Source organism: Emydura macquarii, unplaced genomic scaffold (assembly GCF_026122565.2).
Source record: "Emydura macquarii macquarii isolate MOO-44397 ecotype Brisbane River unplaced genomic scaffold, CSIRO-AGI_Emac_v2 contig_480, whole genome shotgun sequence".
NCBI classification, from domain to species: domain Eukaryota; kingdom Metazoa; phylum Chordata; order Testudines; family Chelidae; genus Emydura; species Emydura macquarii.
The window spans coordinates 11,755,663-11,776,793 of NW_027130617.1; the positions used below are offsets into that span (position 1 = coordinate 11,755,663).

General features: G+C 39.2%; 1 protein-coding gene and 1 long non-coding RNA gene across 4 annotated transcripts in view; one reads left to right on the top strand and one right to left on the bottom strand.

The window, feature by feature from the left end:
* The window catches only part of PKN2 (protein kinase N2), an 84,232-nt gene extending 66,313 nt beyond the window's left edge, over nt 1-17,919 (bottom strand). For 2 of the 3 annotated variants that reach the window (XR_010918075.1, XM_067538506.1), the window contains exon 1: nt 17,530-17,919. Coding sequence is in view for 2 of the 3 variants with exons in the window: in XM_067538506.1 (XP_067394607.1) it covers nt 17,530-17,577 (48 nt within the window). In the remaining variant the exon portion in view is untranslated. The remainder of the gene's footprint in view (nt 1-17,529) is intronic. The other variant, XM_067538507.1, reaches the window with a different exon arrangement.
* On the top strand, nt 17,856-18,528 carry LOC137146893 (uncharacterized). Its single transcript, XR_010918080.1, has 2 exons — nt 17,856-17,986; nt 18,376-18,528. It is a non-coding gene; the product is annotated as an uncharacterized lncRNA (long non-coding RNA).
* The last annotated feature ends 2,603 nt before the right edge of the window (nt 18,529-21,131 follow it).

A 21,131-nucleotide genomic window follows, 5' to 3' on the forward strand; every position in this document is an offset into this window, starting at 1 on the left:
GGACACCAGTAAGTTCCCGCTTTGTGGCAAACAACCCTTCAACATTCACCTGGAGGACTTCACGTACCGAACCTATGACTAGAAAATCATCATCTAGAACCTGTTTGACTGGCTGACCGAGATTCGTGGTAATCCTTGAATTTGATCTGCTAGTTGGATTGTCTGTTTCTACAGAATGCAAACAAGCTGCCCCTGGATATTTACGGGGATGTGTGGTGGACGCTGATCCCCCACCATACATCTTGTAGTCAGGGACCAATAAAAGACAGGTGAGTTCCTCCGTCAAGTTCAGTGGCAGCACATGGCTGAAAACAGTGCTCTTACACACACTAGCTGTTGGAAAGGGATTTCTATTATTTACACTAAGGCATTATCCCTGTATTCTTTCAGTTTGTGTTTTCTATCTTTCATAGTGGCTTTGTCTAATATGTATCTGAAATGATCCTTTAAGAGGGAAAATTCACTTGGCACCCCAACCTGCTGAGAAAGCTAGTGCTGCCCTCCTGCCCATCTACTGGTATGCAGAGGCAAAGCCTCCCATGTTTCCCCCACTGCTGTCAAAGAAGATTATGGTGAGATTAGCTTTAGCCTCTGTTCTTGAAAAGTGTTCTATCAAATGTTCTGTTTGCAGAGGTATAAACAACTAAGTCCCTGTCTAGTAAAAATATACAGAAAACCATACACCTATTTTACAGTGCTCTATGGAAGTGCTGCTTCAGCTCAGGAGATAGAAGAAGATGCACTCTACCAGAAGCAATATTATTTGACAAGATCTTCCCAGAATATTGCTGATATACATTCTGATCCATTTGGAGTATATTTGTATGGTCTTTTTCTCTCTTTTTGGCCCTTCCAAAGAAGTGGAAACCTCTACTGACTCTTAATTCCCATCTTCTATTTAAAGTAGTTCTAGCTCTTCTAACACTTAAGATGATCATAAGAAAGGGTAGACCATTTCCTGAATTTAATGCATGTTAGCAGTGAATGTCAATGAAAGAACAGTACTCAGGACAACTGTGCTCTTATAAAAATCTATATAGGGACATCTGAAAACTAGGGATGCCTTCTCAGACCCTTCATGAACAGAGAAATGTCAACTACAAAAAGAAATTGGAAAAAACATACTCCACTGGATGAATTACACACAGCCTGTAACAACAGATTTAGACTTAAAAACCCTGGGAAGCAGATTTTTTTTTTTTTTTTTTTTTTTTTAAAAGTACAAATAAACAACTGTTTTTGTTTTTAAGAGCCTTTGTATCAGTGTTGGCCTGCAGTGTACTCCTTAAGTTGTTCTTCTAATTGCTCTCACAATGGAACCCTGACATTTTAGCAGTTGATTATGAGGCCCTCAAGATTCTGCTAGAAAATCTACGATTTTACTGAAAGGGCATTTTGCAGGGATATTAGATAAATTCTACTCTTTGGGGTAAATTCTCCGATACTATAGTAGGACATTGAGCTGGTAACACCATCCTGATTTTAAAAGAGTCTGTCACAGCCTTTTGATGTGGTCTTTTGAGGAGTCTCAGCTTTTCCTGACTGATCCTCAGTTTGTCCTCACTTGGACCCTCAGTCCCTGGCCCTTCACCTGCAAGTAAATCTATCAGACATTTAATTTTAGGGCTTGCAGTCTCCCAGCTGTTTTCTTGGAGGCAGCCTGCTGTGGGGCTGTTTCCCCTTTGCTATTCCAGGCTCTTCTGCCTCCCTTTCCTTCTCTATACTTTCCATTTTATGGTAGGTCCCGTTTTCTCTATGGTCCCAGCTGTGGGTTCCTGCCTCCATGATTGGCAGTCCTGTCATCTACATAGGGGTGTGCTCAAGCTGCTTGCTTGTCAACAGGAGAAACTCTCCTCCCACCTTTGTAAATGCTCAGTATGGGGTCTGTAGACCGCATTACAGGGTCTCAATTACTTTAGTGCACACCTTGAAGACTGGAGGTTAACCTTGGTCTCACTGGATTATCCAACATTGACTTGGTACTTTTCTATGGAAGCTCCATCTTATGCTCCATAACCAAGATCTTAAAAAAAGGGGGATGCTGAAAGTTAGGATCCTTAACAGCTTGATTTTCTAGGAAGCTGAATACCCAGCAGCTCCCACTAAGTTTTGTTTTGTTTATATCTATGTTTCTAACCGTTTGTGGAAGAAGCCTTCAAAATGTGAACCAAGTGTAAGTGTCTAGTCTACAGATACCCTCAAAAAGCTTTCAAGTATGAACTTTCCAATTCATCTCAATAAGGTAATAAGCCTAAGGATCATACAATATTGTTAACTATTTCACTCAAACCATGTAAAAAGAGAGACAGTTATATGAAAACCTGAACAAGTTCTTGTGACCAGTGTCTCATTTTGGTGTCAAAAGTGAGATGAGCCTCAGAGCGTACTACCACTTTCTTGCTCCTTACCAACTAGATCCCCTTGTATCAGTCTCTCAAGGACCTGAAATAAGGATGGAGAATTTACTTTTCAGAAAATTGGGAACAGTTGGCAGAAGGAACAATCCTTCTACAGGCATCTGAAACGGGTCTGAACTGCAGCCCCCGGTATGTCACTTCTTGATCCACTTCTTGCTTGTGCACATGAATATGATCTCTCCCAATTTGAGCCACTATCAGAGCAATCACAGCCTTGAATTTTTGACCAGTAAAAGGGGCAATTTGGTCCCAAATAGCCAATGAACCAGTATCCAGGTGAACCTAGCACAGTAGCCACACAGTGACTGACTACAACAGTTAGCCTCATTGCACATTCTCAATGTCTACACTACAAACAACGGGTGTGATTCCCCTGCTCATATACATATATATTCACACTAGCTCTCATCAAGCTAGTGAGTATAAATAGCAGTGTAGCCATGGTAGCATGGATAGCGGCAGTAGAGAGGCACAATTTAACACCCATTTGAGGATCATTACTGCAAACCTTTTGGACTACCGCACAGCCCTACCAACCTCAGGATCCGGAGAGTTGAAACATCAAGATCCTCAAAGTTTCTAAAACTTGGTTACTGCTCATCCTGCCAAACCCTTACTGCCACCAGAGTTGAAGAGACATCTTTCATTGTCACCACACACTAGGATAAATAAAAAAGCTAGGCACCTCGAGTCAATTGCTCAATCAGCAAAATGACTAAGAAACAGAAGATGACAATCGTTGCAGTTCCAGACTCTGAAGGCAAGATAATCAGAGAACAAAACCAGCACCATTCATGATCTAATTTGGAAGAAGCAATTGATCTTGTTTGTGTCACTGAGATCTGGTTCAATGCCACCTCCAATCCTGCTCTAGCAAAGCTAGTATCCAGAAGATACTTTCCATATCATAAGCCAAGACAGACCCTAAAATGCACTAGGGGAGGGAGAGGCACAGGGGAAGAGAAATTAGCAATAATGCTCCCCTAAAATCCAAAATGCAGAAGATTCTCCACCCAAAGCCACACATTGAAGTGCATCCATATGTTCTGTGAGGTGAAGAACAAGAGGAACAGAGGACTCCTAGTAGTGTATAGTCCTCCAGATAGAAAACTCTCAATTCCTCCAGAAAACTGACAGAGCACTGACCACTATGGCAATGGAATCCCTCAGATTCCCAGTATTCTTTGATCTGAACTTCAATATACAAACGATACAATAGTACTTTTACTCATGGCCCATAAGAAAACTAGGAGATTCTCCCAGACAATCTCCAGACCCTAACATCCAGCATGACATATGCTGAATCTTATAGTCAGCCTAGAAATGGACATTGGAGACATATGTTCTGGTCTAATCACAAAAGGGAGAATCGCCAGATGCTACATAAAGTCCAGTAGGGACTTTGCTACTGCTACTGATTTTACGTGGTGCTCAGATACTATACGATGGTTGGTAATATAAAACCAACCAGAAGATCTTATAGTTTACTGTGTCTTTTGGTCAGGCTGCTTTGCGCCACAGTGCTGAGGCAGAAGCACAATATATTGCCACAGCTAGGATTAAATTTCCAGTTTGGTCCCTTTCTCCAGAACTGGTGTATTGAGAGTGCATTGTGCTCCAGCCTCTGAGGAAGGAGCCTTTGCCACTACATAGCAAACCCTTTAGCTGATTATAGGAACAACACTAAGCGGCCCTCCTTCTCCAACAATGCTTGGCATGAAGAAGAGCCTTGTAGTTGGAGAGGGAATACTAAAAGGGAGAAATTAGGACTCATATTATATAACTCCTTAAACATGACTTAGAACTAAAATAAAAATCAAGAGATAGTATTTGAACTATCCTCTCACCAGAGAAGCTGTTAACATTATTTATGCCATATTTGGCATTCTGTTAAAATGGGTTTGAATTGGTTATGCATCTTTGTTCTGTATTTACATAAAATTTCTCTTTTCCTAGTGAAATTACATGGTAATCAATAAAATTTTGGAATAAACCTTATTTTGTTTTAATACTAAGTAGTACTATATCTGATTTAAAACAGCTCCACAACTGTAATCTTCCATCTCTTCCTGAAAGACACTCAGGATGCCAGGACTGGCCACATTTGATTAATTTAATGAATTGTGGGTTAAGTATCAGGAATAAAAATAAAGAAACTATCATCTTGAGGAACTATGATTGCAAGTAAAGTTTTAATCATTCTGAAACCACAAACTGTTAAAAAGTTATTCTTGAATTAAAAATATTAACTTCGTATTATCTTATTTATTAGCAATAAAACTCAAATATTGAAGAGAACATGTCTCCATTAAAGGAGACTGCAGAGTCCTAAATTAGCAGCAGCTCAAGAATGCTATAATAGTAGTTAGGCGTGTACAATTTACAGCACTCTTTACTTTTCTAGCACTGCTGCTAACTTTAGAACCACTGCTGATTTAAATGTTATTCAGTCATTAAATATGTCAAGTAATATAATAAGTATATAAACTACTTGACTGAAATATATGCCTTACCCTTCTCCCCAGCTCCTTTCTTTCTAAAAACTTTACCTGGAATCTGTAATTTAATGCATTTTTCTCTCACTACACACAGCTTCATGTATTTAAGGCTGGCTGTCAGCAGCATCTTATATCAATTAGTGCATCCTCTCAATTCTAGAATTGAAATCTCTTTTCTGAAGAAAATACACTCAATTTACTCAGCCTTTTCCTTATAATTTCAATCTGAAATCCAGCATCACTAAAACAATAATCTTGTCAGACTTTACACAGACTCAATCTAGAGAGAAATCTTGCACTGAAACAGGTCAATGGAAAAATATTTTTAAGACTTCCGATTAATATTAGAAATTAACACATTATTAACAAATAATATGCTATTGGAAAGACTGTTTTAAATACGGTATTTATACAGCCATAACCATAGGCCAGACTGCAGATTCTTTTAAGTTTTCTAAGCAATTTCTTGATGCCATCAGGTTTATAGACCCTAAAACCAGTGATAAACTATGATTATCTTACAATGTATGATTCTCATAATTTATAATGTGTACTAGTAATTTACAATTAACTTGGGGAGGAATGTGACCTTAGTATTTAGCCCACAAATCTTATCCAAACTTTTTTGAAACACAATGTTACTTTTACTGAGAGAGAAAAAACCTAGCTTCTGCATTGGCTTGGAGATCTGATGTTACCTACAGGACAGAGCGCAGGGATGGAACAAAGGAATTTTTATCTCAGCCACCAATATTCCATGGGATTTAGTTTCTTCATCTGTAAATTGAGGTTAATGTTATTACTAACCCACTTTATGGGGATGCTATGCAGATTATGTTCGTAAAGAACTGGGGAAAATGAAAAACACTGAGCATCATTTTGCTCCGCTTACCTAAAGGCCACATTCTAGCCAACAGAAACCATAAATCAAGATATCCCATTTTCAAAACTCTAATGGCTTTATGATAACAATCATGACAAGTAAAAAATAATAATAATAAAAAAAAAAGCCAGCATTGATTGGGGCCATAGAGTAGGGGGAAGAAATCCAATATTTTGCCAAATAGAAGCCAGTAAAACAAAAACCTGAAAACAATATTTTCATAAACAGACTTACTTGAGACTAACAAGGCTTTTCTGTACCAATATGCTTTGGAATTTTGGCCGGGCTAGTCATCTAAAGCATAACAAGTACTGTATACAGTTGTCCAAAGTAGCTCTAATCAGTACCTTATACATCACTCATGCCACCACTGAGCATATGCTATTATTGCAGACATTAAATCCAGGATTCTTTGCTTTCGTTAGTGAAGAGCCATTTAAAATATTTGTTATTCAGTAACTGATAAATATGATGAAAATATTTTTCATATTCAACTGTAATACCACTTATTAGCTCAGATACTTCATCTTTATTAACTGTCTTAGACAATAGTGCTGCCCAGATTACAAGAACTGTCAGGCCAGGAAGGAAAAAACCCACATACTTTGGTCTATATTGAAAGTGTGCTTGGATCCTAAATGTGCATCCCAGAATCTTCACCTAAGGTATCCATCAACTGATATCAGGCATGCTGCTACACACACTTACGCACCAGAGAGCAGCAGTTTCAGGGCATAAGTGCAAATCACTGTAGTTTGGGTCCCAGACGTGCCAGTTTGCAGAGCTAGAATGAACCCAAAACATTTTAAATACCCTCTGCCACATTGGACAAGCAGTACCAGATGCTAGCTGAAATCAAAGCCAACTGGATGATATCACTTAGGGGATAAGAGAAAGGGCTGGGGGGAACGGTGCAATCGTTTGAGCCTTAGGTATGAGCAAAAACAAAATAATGGAAAAGTTTACTAACACGTCTTCTTTCCTCCCACTGTGCTCTCTATCTATGGAACCCTTAGATCAAATGATCCCAAGTTTGCATCCAAAAACCTATCCTGGGCTCTTCTGAAGCACAGCAGTTTTCAAGACAATCTGAATATGCATGTTGATTTTAGAACACTTTGGGAAAAATCAGCTTTTAAATAGAAATATCACAGCTCAACTTTAAACTGTGATGCAAGGGTCAGAGTAACCAAGGGCAGCGCCATAAAATTAGTGGAATTCCTGTTGAACTAAAAAGCTTCGTTTTGATGGTCTCAAGAACTTCTCAGATACCTCCTATTTTGCCTGCATCTAAAGTTTTTCTAAAGATTTCCATTTCTCACTGTTTCTCCCCCCAAAAGTTCCAAGTTGCCTTCATTAAAAGCCAGCATTAGTACTGAGACTTTTTAAATATATTTTTTATAAAATAGACGTGTTAAGGTTGAGTATATCTGAGCAATGTTAGGTATAAAAGTTGCAGCTATGTTTTATTATCCCAAAACCAAGCATAAACCCAGGAAAATTCAGAGTTAACAGCCTTTACTGTCTTGTTGTGACACTATGCAGCAGGCATACAATTAATGCATAATGGTTTGTAGGCCTAGATCAGAGAAATTTTTTTAAAATCATGTGTTGATATAAAGCACAGTTAAGGTTGTTTGGACACCCTTATACAGTATTTCCATACCTACAGAAACTTGAGACAGGGAACTTTCTGAAAGATCTGAGCTATATTATCTCTATCAATATTTGTACATAATGGAAACTTTTTCAAACTCCCACAGACAGTTCACACCATTATATTTGTTAAGGTCTGTCTTACTTGACTGTAGTTACCCAAGAATCCAACCACACCTTAAAATGAGAAATTACCTATAGATCTGATAGATTTCCATTCCTGCACCCTACCCCTCAATATCCCTTTGGGCCTGTTTACATATGGGTGCTGTTATCTGAATCACTTAGTCCAGAAGTATCTTTCCAGCTCAGGCAAATATATGCCACAACTTAGTTTTGGTACCTACTTTCTTTGGTAGCAGACAGCAGAGATGTAATGTATGCACTTGGAATGTTCAAGCACATGTAGTTCTCTTATGTCTATAAAGGTACTGTGCAAAACATGACCTTTTAAAATCTTCGAATATCAACTTCTATAAATCTGATCTAAACAGGTATATCAGCACTTGTACGTAGAGAGTTGGAACAATATTTTCTGGACTCATTGCCCAACACCATTTAATTCTGCCACCTATTATTGTTGTGTAATTGATTTATATACCAAATAAAAAGTCACTATTTCCAACCTGGTGCAGTTGCAAACACTTCTGTTAGACTAATAGACAGATCCCTGCAACTCTTCTGTGATCAGTTCTGAAGCCATGCTATGCAAGCATGTATACCTGATGATGCATACTACTAATTTCTCTATTAACACTCTAGACCTTCCAGCTACCCTCTTTTTCAAGATAACTTTCTGGCAGCATTTTTGGGGTATCAAAAGAAACACCTTTCAACTTCAATGGGAAAACCACTGTTACTGCAACACAGAAAATAAGATTAACTCAATTTGAAATCTATAATCCTTGTTACAACTTCTTCACAAAGAAAATGCTTCCAAACAAAAAAAAAATCCTCAATAGTGTAAAAACTTCAGTAAGCCATAAATGTCCGAAGAGCAGTCACTACAGCCATGAATTAGATCCATATTTTCCAGATCCAGCCACCATATCATCAGATTTGTACTTAGTCAGACACCAAATAAACAGTTTGCTTGCCTCCAAACAACAGGATCTACAGTAAAGGAAACTCAAATTTTTGAAAAACCACAGGCAAAATAGATTTTAGCTAATTAGACCAAGTCTACACTACAGATTTCTGCCAGCATAACAAAATCAGTTGGGAGTGTGAAGAAGTGTGACCCCTGTGCCAGCAGAAGCCTTTAGTTTAGAGTCAGTATTAAACTGAGTTTGCTGGTATATCTTACTTCACCCAGTGGGAAGAGGAGAGAGGAGGCTAGAAATAGCGATACAGGCAAAGATACAGTTTTGCTTGAATAAACTACATCTACATCTGCTAGAGTTCACATGGCATTAATGCAAGGTATAGGAACATGCTTCTAACTTCAGCAACATCATCAGGATAGACCCTCTCATGCTAACTGGCACAACACATACTCATGGGAGATGTGTAAGGACATAACTGCATCTGCCATAAACATGAAGAAAAAATGTTCTAACTGTACATACTCAAAGCAGCAGCCTCATAACATAAGAACGGCCATACTGGGCCAGAACAATGGTCCATCTAGCCCAGAACACGGTCTTCTGAAAATGGCCAATGCCAGGTGCTTCAGAAGGAATGAAGAAAACAGGTAATCATCAAGTGATCCATCCCGTTGGCCATTCCCAGCCTCTGGCAAATAAGCAATCCTGCCTATCCTGGCTAATAGCCACTGATGGATAGGGTGGATAAAAATCATTTTTAAAATTTTTTTTTAAATCATCAATAAAATACTAAATTTCTCTCTCATTTAAAAAAATAAGAGAATCTCATCACAAACATGCTAAACCTACACAGTCTCCTAAAAATGAATTAATGACTCTAGTCTATCCAGCCTAACTACCAGCTCTTGCTTCCTGAAAGTTCTGGGCTTTCAGTTTCTGTTTCTCAGTAGACTAGTCACATGTGCAAAGAAAGACACAGGCTGGATAGGACTGTTCTTCTGTGCTTATGTGGTGGAGAGCTGGGCCAAGCAAGGCAAAGGAGGAGTTACTTAAGACACTGTTTTAAAGACAGAGAAACAAAGGGCGGAGGCAGAGTAGAAAGGAACAGTGGAGTGGACTGGAAAGAAAAAGTGAACACATTATTCAGTACACACACAGCTTCCTATATTCCCCCACACTTTTGCCACAGAAAAACTGTCATGACTTCTGGGTGTAAGAGAAGGGAATATTTTGAAGAAATACCTCACCAGAAAGTTAAACTTCAGGCAATAAAGAAGAGAATGGATCAAGCACTAACTCCACCTCATTTTCTTGCAAACATTATTGATTCAAGATATAAAGATAGATGCCTAACTTCTGAAGAAGATGCTGCTGCCATGGCATGGGCATCTCAAAATCACTTCTCAGTTATGCCAGTCTAATAAATTTCAGTGCTGGAGCAGAACCATTTAAACAGTACATGTTTACTGATGATGTTTTGAACAAAGTCACTCCCCTGAATTAGTGGAAATCATTAGCCAGGTACCTTGAAACAGAGTTTCTTCAGTTGCTAAGCCAACTTTTCACAGCAGTAGCTTCCTCTGCAGGCACAGAGAGAATATTTTCATAATTTGGTATTATTCACTCAAACCTAAGAAATCAACAGGGAATTGAAAAAGCAGGAAAACTCGTTTTTCTGTTTCAGTCTATGAATAAAAATGACTGTGGGAGTGGGGAAGATGAAAGCTAGTTGTAGAAATGTTAAGGACAGTGTACATTTAGTATCGTGATGACTTGTCTGTTAGAGTTAACAAAATTTGGAAAAAAAAAAAAAAAAAGTTTAAGGACAGCCATCAGCCGGCAACTCAGGAGACTGCTGCAATTGTAAATGTGAAACATTTATGTAATATTTACATTTAAATAAATTTAATAAATAATAAATTTAAGATTTAGTTTAATGAAATATAAGTGCTATTGTGTGTGTAGTTTAGTTCTTACCATTCCTAATGTGCTGCTGCTGCATATGTAGCATGACACAGGTAATGAGTATTTTGAACTATTTCCTAAATTAATAAAAATCATGTTATCTAAAAATTACTCAAAGTATACCCTCCTAGATGCTGTAAAATGCTGTACTGAATTGTAAATTAACGTTTTAGTGATCAGATTTGCATCATTGTTTAAGAAATATGTGAAGTAGTATCAGTGGGAAACTTGATTTAAATCAATGATTTTCTCTTGGTGATTTAAATCAATGATTTAAATCGCCTTGATTTATATCAATCTACCCTGCTGATATCCTCCATGAACTAATCTAGTTCTTTTTTGAATCCCGTTACAGTCTTGGCTTTCACAACATCTTCTGGCAAGAGGTTCCACAGGTTGATTTGCGTTGTGTGAAAAAATACTTCCTTTTGTTCATTTTAAACCTGCAGCCTAGTAATTTCATTTGGTGACTTCTACTTTTTGTGTTATGAGGAGTAAATAACACTTCCATATTTACTTTTGCCACACCAGTCATGATTCCATAGACCTCTACCATATCCCGCCATGGACTCTTCAACTTGGAAAAGAGATGCCTGTCTCATTAATCTCTCCTCATATGGAAGTTTATCCATACCCCTAATCCTTTTTAGTTGTCCTTTTCTATAGCTTTTCCAATATATCTTTTTTTGAGATGGAGCAACCAGATTTGCACACAGTATTCAAGATGTACCATAGATTTATAAAGAGGCAATACGATATTTTCTGAATGAATATCTATCCCTTTCCTAATTCCCAACATTATGTTTGCTTTTTTGACTGCCACTGCTCATTACTAACAGAAGTGAATGTAAGATATTCTTCTCATACCATTTCAAGGAATGTAAGATGATTTAGGGACTTCTTAGATAACACATTGTTCAATGGACTCCAACTTGAAATCCAGTCATGTCAAAAGGGATAAATAACCCCCTTTGTTCCCATGCCAGTTTTGTTTTACATCATACTTTTCCCCTCACCTGTTGTTGCTTGGAAGACCCCCCAAAATTAATGTGTATGTAGATATTCTCATGCTGCTCCTAATAAGTATACATAGTGTATCTAAACCAAATTGATCATCTACCTGGGGTTTGGCCATATTTAAAGAAATTAGGTTGTAACTAAGCAAAGTTATTAATTATTGTCAACATTATAAATACAAGAAATTCAGAATACAAATTACACTTAAAAGAAATCACAACACATTACGACACACATGCTCAGTTACGGTTGAAAAATATAACATATCCATTGCCTTTAAAAATCAGCTTAATATAGTCTAGGACCACAAATACTAAAATATCTTAATCATAACTGTATGGTTATTGGATGGCATTACTACATGTAAAAGGTAGAAGAGTTAAGTGATCTGTGAGAAGCTTATTTAAGTTTCCTGATCTTTATGCATGCAAAATTCTCAATCTTAAAGTTTTATTGATTTTGTCATTTAAATCATAAAATCAATTCAAGGGAGAAAAAAAGAACTTTTAAGTCATTTGCTACATCTCCATACCCCTACAGCACGTTTTTCTAAGTGTTTTGTTGACTTTACAAAGCCTCAAGTTCTTATGCCTCAGTAAAGCAGTTTTTAATCACTTCTTCAAAGTGTTATAAAATGTAGGCATACGAAATTAATATAAATCTCAACCTAGGAATTATTTTTAAAAAGTTAATGTAATGCTTGTGAAAGAAGCTAGCTCAACTGCATTAGAACCTAAGCCCATTATTCCCAAAAGTTGTAAAGTTCAAGCAGTAGTAATTAAAGCTTCAACACCTTGTTCAAATGACTCATTCATGTTCTGCAGGAAACATCCCTAGAGGTGAAAGTCCAGTTTAGTCTCCATTCTCATTCAGTCACTGGAACCTTTGCTAAGAGCAATGAAACTACCAACTATTGCCAACTGCAACAGTGGTTTTGGTGATAGGGAAAAATTAGACTTGAGACCACTGTATATAATCCATAATACTTGGTCACTATGAACCTGAGGCAGATGCGAAATGATGTTTTAGGAGCAGATTCGGCAGTACACCCCTACTCAGAAAATCACTTTTACATGTATTTATATGCTTTGCTGAACTGGGTCCTTAGAGATGAGATTGCCTATCCCGCTATTAATCCCTTGATCCATCCCAAACACAAAGTACACGTACAATTACCTTTTGTAAAGAATTCTAGTACGGGTTTTGAATTCTACCATAATATATACAATCTCACAGTATACAAAACTGCTCAGATGGAGGAGATATGCATGTTGTAAATATATATTTATGTTATTACCCACCACCACATAACTGGATGCTGAACAAAAGTTAAAGCAACAGTCCTAGATCCAACAACCCAGGAAGCACCAACTGCCATTGAGTAAAAGAAAAGGTAGCCAAAAATTATAACGTTAACTGGTCAACTAACAGGACGTCAGTTCTGACGGTGCCTCAAAACCAATACATCAATAAAACTATTTATTTTAAGGATTTAAGTATTTAAGAATTATTTTTGTTCCGTTAAGAACTTTTCCATCTTTTAAAAATAAAATTATTTGGGTAAATATACCTGTTCACATTTAAGACCCAATTCTGAAACAACGCGAGTAATTTATTAACTTACACAGCCCAATGTGAAGCAAATTGGACTCCTCCTCATACTAGGCTACGGCCTTTAATATTGGTAGGATTAGGTTCTAATTCTTTGCCACCGAGTTAAAATTTTAAGAAATACTTGCCAATAATAACTAAAAAGAATAAACTAAGTGTAAGTGCTAACAGTTGTTTGGGGCAAAATTTTGGATGAATATGAAATTTAATTATCTAAATATATTGTACAGTATCAACGAAAGACGCTTAAAGAGCAAAAACAAAGCCTGTATCTGTCTAAGGACCAGGTCCTACAGATAATTAGCACATCAGTAACTTTACTCATATATTGTAGTTCCATTTAATTTACATGAGTAAAGTTATTGACATGCATAAGTACTTTCATTATCCAGCTCTGTACCAACTTCTTAATGATATGGCCTCTATTAAGCTTCACTACTTTTGAGGAAACACCAGTAGTCTGAAACAGGCAACATTTTTTGTACAAATTGTAAAATTTACAATTAGAAGACAGAACACTATACATAAAACATTATTTGTAGTAATTTCCTCTGTGTGGAACTGAACAGGGGAACATAAGTGGATGACTTATGACGCAGACGGTAGATATTTGGAGGGGAGGGTTTTTTAAATATCTGTTTAAGTTTTAAAATATGTATTTCAAAAACAAAAAGATGTTATATGTAATATACAGAATGTCACGAAAGCAGGTTTTTAGTAATTCCTCTCTCTCACACCCTCCTCCCCCGTTTATGTAGCACAACAGGAAAGACTTCTAATACTTGATTTACACTCAGGTGATAATTCCTCCTCACCCCATCACTCTAGAGAAGTACCTGATTTGTGTAACATGAAGGGACTGGACTGTCTCTATATGTAAAAGGGTAGTTTGTTTTTCCATGACCTTTCAATCTTTGGCAGTATCCTCTGATAACCCAACAAGGATGCCAAACAGAACTTCTGAAATAATTTGACAGACCACCAAACTTATTCCACATATTTTCATTTGATAGCTACTGATTTGTATTTCTGACCTTCAATAAATTGGAACCAGCAACTTAAAAACAAGTGCAAGGTTTTTCGATATCTTAATTCTGTGAACAATCCAATACTTGAACTTTTCTGTGTTTTACTGAAGACAGATACAGAAAATCAAGTTACCAACTGAACTCTATTTTCCTACTTATATATGAGAACCAAAACAAATTTTAAGTTTAATTACTTAAAATACATTTAATCCGATATACATTCAAATCCTGTGTTTGTTATACAAGGAATGTCCAGTTAACATGTGAAAGTTAGCAAGATCTCTGTGTGCGTCAAGTTCATTTTGAAACAAGCATATTTGCTACAGTAACTGCTACATCAGTTCCTAGTAAACTGTACTGTCAGCTACTTGTGACTGTTTTCACTTTATCATGCTCATCATATTTTTGCCAAGACTGAAGTACAGTCAAAGAACTAAACATTACCTTCTAATTACAGAATTCTAACAAATACTTAGATTATACCTGATCTAGGTGATGTTTCGAATCTTTACTATAAAATCAGTTGAGTCTATGTTTAACATTTTCTTAATATTCTTCATTAGCACAGATAGAAAATATTTTTCAGCAGCTTATAATGATGTTGCTGGCAGACAAAACAAAGTTGTAGATTTTGTTGCTGAGAAATTGCAGATCATCAGAATACACACTGGAAGCCACAGTTTATTGTTCTCTCATTCTTCAATTCCTTACCCCCAATAATAGAAACCCAACCTCATGTCACTAAAATACAGTGAAATGTGTCTCACGAAAACAAGGTTATTAAAAGTGTTTACTGTATGGGACTTTCAACCAGAAATCTGTCAACTTCACAAAAACAACTTAAAAGTAGTTTCAGCTAGTACACCTGCTCTCAAGTTTTGTTTTGTTTTTTTGCCAAAAGACCCACATGAACAAAAGGAGACTGTTTTGACTACCTTAAAGGAAAATTACTAGGCAAAGTTCTGTCAAAGTAAAAGTGAAAAAAAATTTCCTAATTCCTTTCAATTACAGTAGTCTTAGACGTTACTTGTAAGTAAAAGGTGTCAATGAATTAAAGAAACGTAAGCACAACTGTGCACCCTTCGTGAGCTACAGTTAAGTGCCTTATATTGGGAACCATCTCAAACAAAAAAACTTTAATGCACATGATTTAATATAACACATTAAGTCTTATTTTAATTAAGAGTGGTAAATTCAAAATTCTGATAAGCAAATGAATGTTTCCCAGAAAAAAAAAGTAATCCAATAAAACATAGTTTAAGTGAATAATATACAATGAGATATTGATATGCCCTTTTCCTAATCCATGCCACTGTAAAAATAAATTATAATTTTAGCAAAGTTGTCTTTTTTGATATGATGGTTCCTTTCTATATTTAGCATAGTTGACAGAATAATAAATTTAAACTTCACTAGGATTTCCTTGTTAATTTTGTAATTCTCCTGTATTGACAGCAAGCTTTATTGCCACAGGGATGTTTCAAAAACGTTACACAGCTTGCATATCAGAAGTGTCACATTCGTATTAAAATGCTGATAGTTTGTTTATGAAAGGCCAGTATAAACTCTTACTATAGAAAATCATGTTATAAACCAGCAATTAGAGTTCAACTTTTGACCTAGTGTCTTGCTCTTTAATTTTGCTCTCATTATGTGCAGTATATCAGGGGTAGTCCATAGGCAGACTGCAGGCCAAATCTGGACTTCCAGACACTTTTGAACAGACTATGAAATCTTTATTCAGATATCATCATCATTATTATTATTACTGCACTGTGAAAAATGCTTCTTTAGAGTCTGGACTTTGACTATACCTGGACCTTTGACAAAAAATAATTGACTAACCCTGCAGTAAGTAAATGAAGTATGCTCAGTATTCATTGTATATCCTTCCCCTTAGACACTTAGTGGTAAACATATATATTGTAAACATCACTACTGTATTTTTAAAAATTACTCAAAGTAGAGTTTTCTTTTCAGCTACCTTTTGTTCATTTCCATTCATATTAAGTTACATGCTTTCCACTTACAGACCTTCTACTTTAGCTTATTGTCCTATTACTAACTTGAAAGTGATATTCAGAGTTGCATCTTTGCCCTATGAAAACTGTAACCACTCATTTTGTATAGATTTAGTGACATTATTATGTCTAAGCAGAGGCTTAGGGAGACAGCAGGAGTGAGCTATCGAAATCCATTTCTTAGCTGAGAAATAATCTAACATGCAATAGGAGTAAGCAGCAAGTCTCCTAAAGATCTCTTTATTTAGTCTTGCAGTCAACACATACTAGAGAACTATAACAGTTACACTGTTCATAGTCTAACTCCACGCTTTACACAAGTCAAGGAAACTGGCCTGATCACAGAAAGGACAAATACTGTAGCTGCATTTTCATTGCATTATTACTCTGTAACTAAAGAAAGGAGTTCTCTGAATGTACTAAGCAACATTTTTATCTGTCCATTTTTTTCCCTGCATGCATTACGATTCCAAGGCCTACATACAAGAAAAGTTGCACCTGGTATGATCATCAAGCCTTCAACGGGAATGAAAACATAAAAACAAATAAAAATACTTTCTACCAGAAAAAGACTGGAATTAGATCTGACAGTCTCCCTGCTGGAGAGAGCATGTGCAAACGACACAGCTGAAAAAGCTCCTCTACTCACATCCTCTACTATGAATGGGGTGCCCATCACTGACTAACCAATTACGTATATTTCCTTCAATGAACCGACTCGGGTGTTTGTAAACACAGCTTGATGGGTGCCTAAGGGGCAGAGCGGAGCAGGAAGGAAAAAGAAGCTCGGCAGCGGCACTTGGAAAAGAAGGGACCCCACCACTTGCACAAGAAGTTCAGGGGCTTTTCATCCGTTTGCCAGACCGAGACCAGGCTTGGAGAGGCCGTCTGAGCTCACTCTCAAACAACCTGCCCAGAGGGGGCGACGCTTCCTGAGTCACTCCGGGCATTAATCCGACGAGGGAGGGAGGGAAGCTACTCTGGCCAAGAAGATTATCCTCCGGGCAGCGCGCTCTAAGCAGGAGCCCAGACGGGGCTGGGGGCCTGGCGGAGGGGAAGGCGGCTGGTCCAGCATCCCCTCGCTGGGGAGGGGGAGGAGAGAGACACAAGAGCCGGACCCAAGCGGGGCGGCGGAGCGTGACGGGAATGGGGTGGGGTCCGTCCCCTCAGCAGCCGCGGAACGGGCCTGAGACGTGGGTGGGGAGGGTCTCAGCATCCAGTCTGCGGAGCGCTGAGCCGCCGGGAGCGGGCCTGAAGGAGAGGGCGGCTCGTCTCTCCGGGCGGCCGCGCTGGGACAGGAGCGGGGCCCGGCCCCCGGGGCCAGGAGGCGAGCGGGCTCCCCGCGGCGGCCCGAGCCCGAGCACTGAGCGGCCCCGGCCCCGCTTACCTGGAGGTCGGTGAGGAGAATCTCCCTCTCCGCCGTGTTGGACGCCATTGCGCTCTGGTTTGAACCCCGCACCTGGACGCTGCCGCCGGGGAGGGGACAGGGAGGGAGGCGGGCCTGAGGCCGGGACTAAGCGGGGGGAGGGGGCGCTCAGTGCTCAGCCCGGGCGGGAGGCTGGGGGATCCGGGAGGGGCAAGAACCCCCCCTCTCATGGGGGTCAGCACGGGCGCTGCGCTGCGCTCCCCGGCTGGCCGCCCGCCCGAGCTCCGCTTCCCCCGCCTTGGCTCCTCCTCGTTCGGCCTTGGCTGGCAGCCCTCGGCGGCCGCCGCCTCCACCGCTGCTGGCTGGGCTGGGGCCGCCCGCCGCGGCTGTCGCACCGTTTGGCTGTCAGCCTGTCGCAAACGCGTCGCTGCTTTACGGCTCCGTGAGCACGTGATGGCGGGGGGTGCAGGCAGCTCAGGTTCGGAGGGAGTGAAGTGAACCCTGCAACTTTCCACTTAGGGCAAAGCGGGGACGGGCCAGGGCCAGGTGTAGGGGGCAGCCGCGGCTCAGCACGGCCTAAGGGGCGGCCCCCGCACACCCGGGCTGTGACAAGAGAAGGGGGTGCTCTGTTGCCAACCCGTTTCATTGTGAATGTGTGCTAGGGTGTGGTTTTTTTTCGGGGTGGGTGGAAGGAGCCAGGGTCAATCCCCAGCTCCTGGAGTCCTGTGACTGTGTGAGATTCTCAGCTTTCTTTGAACAGAAGGTTCTAAGCTTCCAGGTTGTAGAGAAAAGCTTGGAACTTAGAGCTCAAACATCAGGTACTCCAGTAAAACAACCCTCCAACATTATTTTTAATCATGGTTTCAGGAAGCCTGACTCAGGATTCTGGACTGCTTGGGTTTGGCAATACAACACACAAACATAGCCCAGGAGGGAGGCTGAGGAGGAGCTCAGTAATATGTCTGTGGCATGGACAACGGTATCTGTGCCTGGATTTGGGAAGGAGGGGCATCTCTGCCATCTTGGAGGACCAGGCTCAGCTGCTTATCGTCATTGCTTCCCCAAGTTAGAAAGAATCCCACCTGCAAGCTCTTTGCTTCCTCCTTCTTGACACTATTAGACATGGTCTACGCCCAACACAAAGTTGCTCTAATTTACCTCCAAGTATGATTTCAAACCAATTAAGTTAAGCTGGTGCAAGGCCAAGTGTGGACACTGGGTTACATCAGTTTAGTTTGTTTCAGTAAATGTAGTGGCTAAGTCTAAACTGATATTACCATTTATGAACTAATGGAAGTGTAGCCACATGGGGATTTGCACCAGTTTAAAACAGTTAGTTAGTTAAGCCAGTGCCATTTCTTTGTATAGACAAGGCTTAAGTGTAGCTTGTATACTCCAGTGCTGGAATTTATGTTTTCACAGATATTAAAAAATCAAACAATAAATTACAATGACTATTTCCAGGCTGGGCTTGCCAGCAGAGATTGGCCAGAACAGCTTGAGTGTACTCATACTACTGCTGCTGAGCAACAAGGAAGCAGCAACACTCCCCAGCAGAAGCTGGCATGCAGTGCAAAAATAATTAAATGTGAACATGCAGATGGTCTCGCATAAAAACAAAGCTGTCAGAATAGTTCTACCGTAATTATATCAATCTGTATCTATATTTCAATATATGAGGCCTAGTTATATAGATATAAATCAACATAGTTACTTAAACCTGAATCCTGCAGACACACATGCCTAACTTTTCACATATAAGTAGTCCCGTTGAAGCCCATGTTGTACACAACTATTTGTTGTACAACTATTCCCTAAAAACTATTATAGAAAATATATAATAAGATTTACTCTGCAACTGCATAACTAGTAGTCCTGATTTTGCTGAAAGGGTCCTGGTGGCATACATCCAGGAAGTTTAGGGTAATAATGACAACTTTGCCATGGGAACTTAAATAGTCATACTGTTCATGAATGAACTGAGAAAGGACAGGTATGTCATGTCTTCACCTTATTTATAGCACCAAATTTATGGTAGACACTTCATATAAACCTACTGCAGATTGCTCTAAGTTCTACCAGTGGACTAACTCGGAATCTGTATAGGGGAACAAAAAGGTGATTTAAAACCATCTTTGCATCCCCTCTTCTTGAGTTATACTATACCTTCTGCTGGTGCAGCTCAGGATTTTGGCCAGTTTTCACCTATTATGCAACTTAAAATTTATTTAATGAGACTTAATTAAAAAGGCGATTGTAGTTCTATGAGGGAAGGAGAAGAAAGAGAATGTTGTCCAAGACTAAATTTGTTTAGATACACAAGGGAATCATGCAGCGGCTTTGCCAAATCATAGGTTGCATTGAGTTCTCTTGTTAAGAGCCAGTTTTTCAGCATGCACTAGTGTCCACATGTATACTCAGATTGTCTTGAAAACTGGTATGCCTCACCTGGGCCAAAGGTAGGGTGGCTGATGCAGATGTAGCCAAGATGTCAAGAGATATATCCCCATCCCCCCCCAAAAGGAGATGCCGTTACTTTATATATATATAAAATATACTTTGCACACAGTAGAGCTCAAACTGATGTGCACCAAATGTGTGCACTTGATTGGATTTGACATCAGCTAGCAGCACCTAGTTTAAAATGGGAGGCAATATTTGAAAGAGTTGTTAGAGTGTTTTTCTGGCTCCATAAATTGGCACACATCTGTGGTGCATGCCAGAGAAAGTGATTTGCACATACACCTTTACAATAGTGCACCTAAAGCGTGAGGCACTGCACTGTGAGTACCATCTGAATGGAGCTCAGGTCACATGATAGTTGTTTGATGGTTTAGGGTAATAGGCAGTTGTCCTGCTCCTACATGCTAATTAAGGTCTAAGAGTTCAAATCCTGCCCTTTGCAAGTGGCTGGTGTGTAAGCATTCTGCTTGAGATGAGGAGCTGCAAACAGGCGTCTTTTGGCAGTTGTGCGTGAAGTGTAGGTAGTATTATTGAGGAAGTTCTAGAGCAGATTTTTCAAAGTGCTCTAAGATCCATATCAATTGGGAGATTGTCTTGAAAATTGGTATGCCAGAACAGGGATTGGGGTAAACTTTGTTGTGCAAATTTAAAGTCATTTGATCAAGTAGTTCCCAAGATACAGCCTCGCACAGACATGCACAATGACCTGCTTTTGATTTTTAGAATATAATGAAAATTATTCTAAAATCTGCTTGCATAAGGATATTTTATTGAAAAGTGCAGGGGCAGGGGTAAAAGATTACACCAGAGAGGCCAATTCAAGAATCCAGAAGGACTGGGTCTCTGGTGGAGAGGTCCATTGAACTCAGTCAGGACTCACTACGACCACTTCCTCAGAAAACAAGGGACATTCACTGTCATAAAACTTTGTTAACACAGAGTTAAGATTGTCTAGTGCTTTCTCACACCCTTCCAAAATGTGGAATATACCTGATCATCAGCCTCTGACTATCAGTAAATACAGAGTTAATGTTTATGTGGGTTTGGTGTGGGAGACATTACCTTAACTCTGTATTTTCTGGAGTTGGCAAGAGACACTGAGACCAAACAAATCTTGGTCTATCCCTAACAAAAATCTACCATTTTCTGTTTTGCACTCA